At 52.5% G+C, this 6551-nt stretch overlaps 1 protein-coding gene across 1 annotated transcript in view; it reads right to left on the bottom strand.

Moving 5' to 3' along the window:
- Positions 1-6551, bottom strand: part of LOC107084631 (zinc finger CCCH domain-containing protein 13-like) — a 38863-nt gene that overhangs the window by 5806 nt on the left and 26506 nt on the right. The window contains 5 exon segments of the mRNA XM_015374554.1: positions 7-139; positions 1464-1573; positions 4568-4941; positions 5346-5452; positions 5909-5997. Of these exon segments, the coding sequence (XP_015230040.1) occupies positions 7-139; positions 1464-1573; positions 4568-4941; positions 5346-5452; positions 5909-5997 (813 nt within the window).

Here is a 6551-nt window from a genome sequence, read left to right as displayed (position 1 = left end):
GAAGTCAAGCGGCTGAACTTCAGAGGAGGACGAGTGTCCGTCTGGAGCAGAGGCCTGAGGGCCTGGCGAGGGCAGCGGGGTGTGCTTCCTGGGCGAGGCGCTCGGGGTGCTCTCTGAACTGGGGGAGGCAGGGGTGAGGCTGCAGAGAAAACCAGCTCTGGGTTAGAGAGGATACTGGGAGCACTGGGAGAAGCAAAGTTAAACTCCAGCCCGTTCTGAAAACTACTGGACCTCCAGAACCAGGAGCCACACTGCAAAAGCAATCTAGAAATGAGCAAAAATGTCTTAAATTAAGTGTGTTTACTGTTCATCTGAGTAGGTTAATGAGATGATCTGCCAATGGAACGAGCATTTTTATTCTTAAAAACAAGATATTTAGATAAAATGTACTTGAAATAAGACAATGCTATTGTGTTTTCTTCTTTTAAAAGTAAATCGTCTTGTTCTATTGGCAAAGCGTCTCTTTTACTTCATCAATTCAAGAACAAATGCATTTTGATTTTTTTTCAAGTGCAGATACAGAATCAACTGGTATCTACTGGGTCAGAAGATGGGGACCGTGGTCAGACCCGTTTATCAACCAAGAACTCCTGCTGAGGAGTCAATATGGGCCGTCTGAGGGGAACTGGGTGGAGGAACCAGTGTGGGTCAGAACCTTTATGGAAATAAAGCCAGAAGAAGACAGACAGACTTCCTGAAGACATCAGAGGTGTGGACCTTCATTATGGAGGACGTCCAACAACTCCTCCTACATGAGCAACGAGGCAGAGCTCGATCCAACTGGACCCATTCATCCCTGAAATACCAGGGAGTGTAGAAAAGCTGGAGGAGGGATCACTTTAGGAAGTGCTGGACCTGAAGCAGTGGGTCGGGTTTTACGGGTCAGTCAGTCTCATCTCAGATGTTCTGATCAGATGAGGTCACTAAAGAACTAATCCTGGTTCTCTGGTTTTTCTCTCTGCCAATAACATCAGGCTGCTGGGGATCCGCCCTCAGCTGACGGACAGCAGCAGGAACCACCTGAGCCCGCCTCACTGGGCCACATGGTGGCAGGCTGCGACCAGGCTGCAGCACTTCCTGCTTCCCTGCCATTGGTTCCTGCCTGGCTTCCTGGAGGTGGAACCAAGGATTAAGGGGACTAAAGGCTCTGATCCCCCCCACTGGGTTGGCCATGGAGGTCACCTGGGGGGGTTATGGTCCAATTAAGCAATAAATAACACTTATTAACCGTTAATCAGCCTTTAATTAAATATTAAATGTTAATTAAAAATTAATTAATCATTAATTATCTACTAAATAACTTGACAAACATTCAGCCTTTGGGGGGGGTAATCCGGCGGCAGTTTAATGTTTTTTTTTATTTGAGGTCTGTGATATTCAGACGGGCCGGAACCAGAACCCTACTTCACAGGGTGAGGCGTTAGCCAATCAGAAGCCAGATTTCCTGATTGACGTGTGTTTACCTGTCGTCGGTCCGCAGGCCCGTGTCCCAGGTCCCGTACTGACTGTCGGCGTCACGGCCCGGAGTTCCCGAGTCTCTGCGGTCCGATTCTCCACTCTGCTTCTGCTGCACCTGGAGTCCAGAACGGGAGAGAAAGGATGAGAGGAGAGACTGGAGGCGAGGCGGCGTCTGGTGGAGGATCCTGATCCTGCCTCTCTGCAGCACACAGAACCCCAGCGGGTCAGTAACCGGGTCACCTCTGGTGCCCGTGGGGCTCCTCCCGCTCCGCTCTGAGAATCAGACTAAAGTGGCGTCATCAGAACCTCCCAACGAGGCGCATGGCGGCTCCGTTTGAACGACCCGTTCTGAGATGCGTCAGAACCTGGAGTCCAATAACTGATCAGAGGTGGTTCTGGTCGGGGAACCAGGAAGTCCAAACAGGAGCCGTTTGAAACCCAATGATCTTCAAACTCAGTAGGGACGCTGTTAGAGTTCGTTCTCAGGCTCTATGGAGACTACAGGAAATCTGCTCAGCTCCTCCCCCACCTGTTGCTGCACAGCAGCCTGCTCAATGCCCAGCTTCTATCGCCCAGCAAAGCCTGAGGAGGTCAAAGGTGAAGCTTAATGGAGACGTGCCAGAGGGGGGGCTGAACCAGAACCACAGAGACATCAACTAACCCTCTGGTCCGTGCCGCCTGACGGCCAAACAGAGAACGGTGAGACACCTGGAGAAGTGGCGGCGGCGGCGCCCTGACTCCACAGAGCGGCCAGCTGGGTGTGAGCCCAGAGGATGTTAGAGGCGACAGGAACCTGAGAGCGGTCAGAACTTTAAGATTAAAATGAAGGACGTGTCCCACAGCTCCTCCCCCACCCGGCTCAGAGACGCTGTTCTCACAGGTCTCCTCTGGAACCGGCGTTCTGGGCGGGTTTTCTGGCGGAGAGCCCTGATCCCACGAAGCCGCTCCTGTTCCTCCACCTGAACGCTCCCAGCGCTCCCACACCTCATCAGCGCCGTGCTGCTGGGACATGTTGGACTAAAGCTCCATTATTCCTTTCTAAGCTAAGCTAAGCTAAGCCCCAGAAAAGGCAGATTTGATGCCAACAATCAGAACTGCTCCTTATTTCCATCAGCGTCCTCTGAGCAGTGAGGGCGGGGCCAGAGGGAGCAGATGGAGGTAACGGGCCGAACAACAACATCATGGAAACTGATGGAAGGGCCCCACGGCGCCGCGGCCTGCAGCTCCGCCCAGACCACCAGGCGCCAGGATGGTTTTCACCTGTTTGGACTCAGAGCCCGGCGAAGCTCTCACCCGTTTCTATTCAGCAAACACGTCTTCTACGATGGGAGGGGAAACGGACCCCGGTTTAAGAAATGAAAGAAACGTCGCCAACGGAAGGCGGGAGGAACCCGACGGAGAACGATCCGTCACCAGGAGGTCAAAGAGCTTCTAGAACCGTTTTAAAGTCGGGTCTCTGAGAGACAGAGCTCCTTACGCTAATACCTGACTCCCTGGAACCAGTTTGGACTGGTCTCTACCAGTTAGACATGGAGTATCAGTGGGATCTAGAGCTGAGCTTTGACTAGGCCATTCTATAAGCCTGTTTCTGCGTTGAAGAGGAGATCCCAGAACCCCCACAGCCTTCCACGCTGTCTGCAGCAGATTGTTCAAAGTTCAGCGTCCGTCACGTCCAACCGGACCGCCGTCTCTGAGCGCAACTAGAACTTCCTCTGATTCTACATCAGGAAACCTAAAGAGATAACGGATCACTGAAGGAACTGATCCTGGTCCTCCCAGAAACCAAGTCAGGATTAAATCCGTCTCTAATCAGCTGCTCCATGTTTCCAGGTGAACTGGGAGGCTAAACGCCGTTTATACCGAGCTACAGATCTATTTCCTCTGCTGCGTGACTCAAGCCGCAGCCCTGCAGCAGCCGACGCCTGTGCAGACATGCATCCTGCAGCGCAGCATGCCAAACTGGTTATCTCAAGCGACACAAACAGCTGGTCATTTATACTGGGATTAAGAGATGGAGATCCCATCAGTTCCAGCTCTTAACATGAACCTGAAGGGACGTTCTCTGGATCAGTAGAAAGGAAGAGATAAAAAAGGCTCCAGAACCTGGAAATAATACTAGTTATTAATAGTTATTGAGGTGGATCCCCGTCAGATGATCCCTCATGACTGAAACCAGCAGCTCTGTGGGTCGGGAGGAGCTTCATCAACGCTCCACCTGAGCTCCAGTCAGTAGCTCTCACTGCTTTCCATCAATAAGTCATCTTAAAAACCAGTTACTGAAATAACTGACCAGTGGAACCAGTATCTGCTGAACAGGACGGGACCATTTCCAGTTCGACCAGTCAGAACATCAATCAATCGATAAATAAACCTTGGAGGTCGGTTTAAAACGAGCTCTGAACTCCAGAAGCTAACTGGATTTGACCCGTGAGGTTTGGGAGTTCTGGTTCTCCTGGAACCGGCTGGTTGGGTCTGAGAAGCGGGCCGCCGGGCCCCGGGGACGTTTGAACATCTTTAAAAAGTCTGACAATATCAGCAGCAATAAGATTATAGTAGATCTTTAATGTTTAGATCCTATTTTAACGTAAAAAATGGAACAGTACTCTAAACCAATCAAAGCTTGAGACATGGCTGCCTGTAAACAAAACGTATTGCCTTTGACGGAGCGGATTTTCAGACCTTCGCAGAGCAGATCATCACGATACCGGCTGATCGGCCAATCAGTGCAGCCGTTCTTATGAAACACACTGGATTAGCATTAAATCGTTTACAATCTAGGATCGTAATTATCTGGTTTCAAGTTTCTGCTGCTAATTGAAGCTCAGGTGAGCTAAGCTAACGGTTCTTCTCATCAACAGATTCCAGGATGAAATCTGGAATCTGCCTCACACAAAAACAGATAAGCATAGACAGGCGGGGAGACCACACGTCTAAGGAGGGAAGAAGGTTCCGGTTAAATGTGGTCAAAGAAACCAGATCAGACTCAGGAGTCTGAAGCAGCAGGTCCGACAAACGGCCTGAAACCAAACAGTCGAGGAGGTGAAAACGGTGGAACTAAACAGCGGACATCAGGTTCTGGTTCTAGTGGCGGTGGGGGTGTGGCTCTTACAGCGGTGGGGGTGTCAGGCGCCGTGCGTCTGCGTAGGGACAGGCGCTGCTGGCTGCGCAGGGAGAACCTGCGGATGGACTCCCTGCTGCGGGAGGCTAGAGAGCGCAAGGAGTTGGTCCTCTTGAAGTCGCCGCCGTCTTCCCCTCGTCCGCCCCTCTCCACGGAGCTGGAGAGGAAGCCGAGCGCCCCGTGAAACGAGCGCCGCACGTTTCCCACCCATCCCGAAACCTGGGAGTGAGCCACCGCCAGCTTGTCCCCGAGATAGTCCATCACGGCCCGGAGCGGACGGGAATCATCAGAGTCCAGAAACACAGAGGAGACGGCAGCAGGGTCGGCGCTGCGGCAGCCGGGAAGGTGACACCACAACAGGAGGGCTCAGCAAGCGGCGCCGGACGGAGACACGTCTAAGAGGCCTCTCTGCTGCGTCGTCCCTCTGGAGTCATCAGTGCTCCTGTTTCGGCTCCACGCCGTCTGCCCCCGGCGGCTCTGCAGAGCCTCTAGTTTGCTGTCAGCTGTGCAGAGCTTGGCACAAACCCAGATGGGTTCTGCAGGACCAGGATGGCCTCAGCGTCGCCCGGCAGGCTTCTGATGGACGCCTCCAAAGGTTAAAAACTGCATCTGCCAGTAAAGGCTACATCCTTAAAGAGCCAACGTAAGCTTTGGTAGAGAAAGCTGCGCAGAGGGACACGCAGACAGCTGGAGTCGTTGGTATTCCACAGGGGAAGGACCGCAGGAGGGCTACAGCAGCCAAGAGTTCAAGAACAAAACGAGGACGGACCTCCTTCCCTCCCCGCCTCAGTCTGCAGGTACAGGCAGGTCAGAGAAAACGCAGCAGCGTTCACTTCCCAGCTACCGAATGTTACAAGACTCGCCGTCAAGGAGAAACTGGGTGGAGAGAGGGAGTGTGGAGGAGATCCAGAGAGAGAGAATGGGAGGTCCCTGATCCAGAGCAGGAGGGGGAGGGAGGGCTGATCTACGCTCTGCGGTGCTATGCTGAGCCCCAGCAGTTAGAGTGGAAGCAGATGTAGCAGAGGACAGACACGCTCCACATGTGATTTCATTACACCACAATTAGAAAGCAGAGAAAGCAGGTCTGACATCAGGGAAAAGTGGAAAAACGGCTCCAGATCATAAAGACAGAGTTTGGATCACCTGCTGAACCTGCCTGACAGCCACACGCACAATGGGAGGGACGGCCCCAGGCAAACCGTGTTTGTTTAGCTCTCTGGGAGGCAAAGTTAATGCAAACATCTGAGCAGAGCTTCCTGACGGAGAGCCTCGGCCAATCAGCTGCTGCCGCTGCTGCAGGAGGACAGAGAGGGCGCGTCCAGAGGCGCTGACCTCTGAGCAAACAGCCGCTTCCCTCCGTGCAGCTCAGGTTCACTAGCTAACGCCTCTGATGTCAGCTTCAGCGTCTGCATTAAGGATTTCTACAGACAAACAAAACTAAATCATCATATCATCCAACTGAATCAGTAGAACCTGAACCTCCCACACCAGTGAACAACCCTGAAGGAAGAAACGCTCTGTGGTGTGGCGTCTGTTCCAGAGGCGGAAACTGGATCCAACAGCATCTCTGGGTCATCTGGTTCTGAACACAACGACGCTTCATGGCCAATCACAGGCAGAGAGAGGAACCGTGTGCAGTTCAACGTTTCAGGACTGACCTCTGCAGACATCAGAAGCTTCATGCCACTCTAACAACTCTAGATCTAAGCTGAAGGTGGAGGTCACAGGTTCTGGAACAAATTCTGTTCAGGTCCAATTCCAGCTGCCAGCAGCTTTCAAGCACAGCGCATCAACAGAACCTGGGTTCTATCCTCAGAGGAAGCTTCCCAGCAGCTTGGCTTTGGTGGTGCATTCAGGGACATCATGTTAACTACACCACCAGTTGCTCTGATTTAAAACTGTTCTGTTCTTACATTTCCTCACAGCCCAGAAGCAAAGCAGGGAATCAACCGACTGACCAACTGACCAAACTATC

The sequence above is a fragment of the Cyprinodon variegatus genome, unplaced genomic scaffold (genome assembly GCF_000732505.1).
Source record: "Cyprinodon variegatus isolate N-32 unplaced genomic scaffold, C_variegatus-1.0 Scaffold105, whole genome shotgun sequence".
NCBI lineage: Eukaryota > Metazoa > Chordata > Actinopteri > Cyprinodontiformes > Cyprinodontidae > Cyprinodon > Cyprinodon variegatus.
Note: the sequence above shows the minus strand (reverse complement) of the source record. Positions and strands in the feature narration are given on the sequence as shown.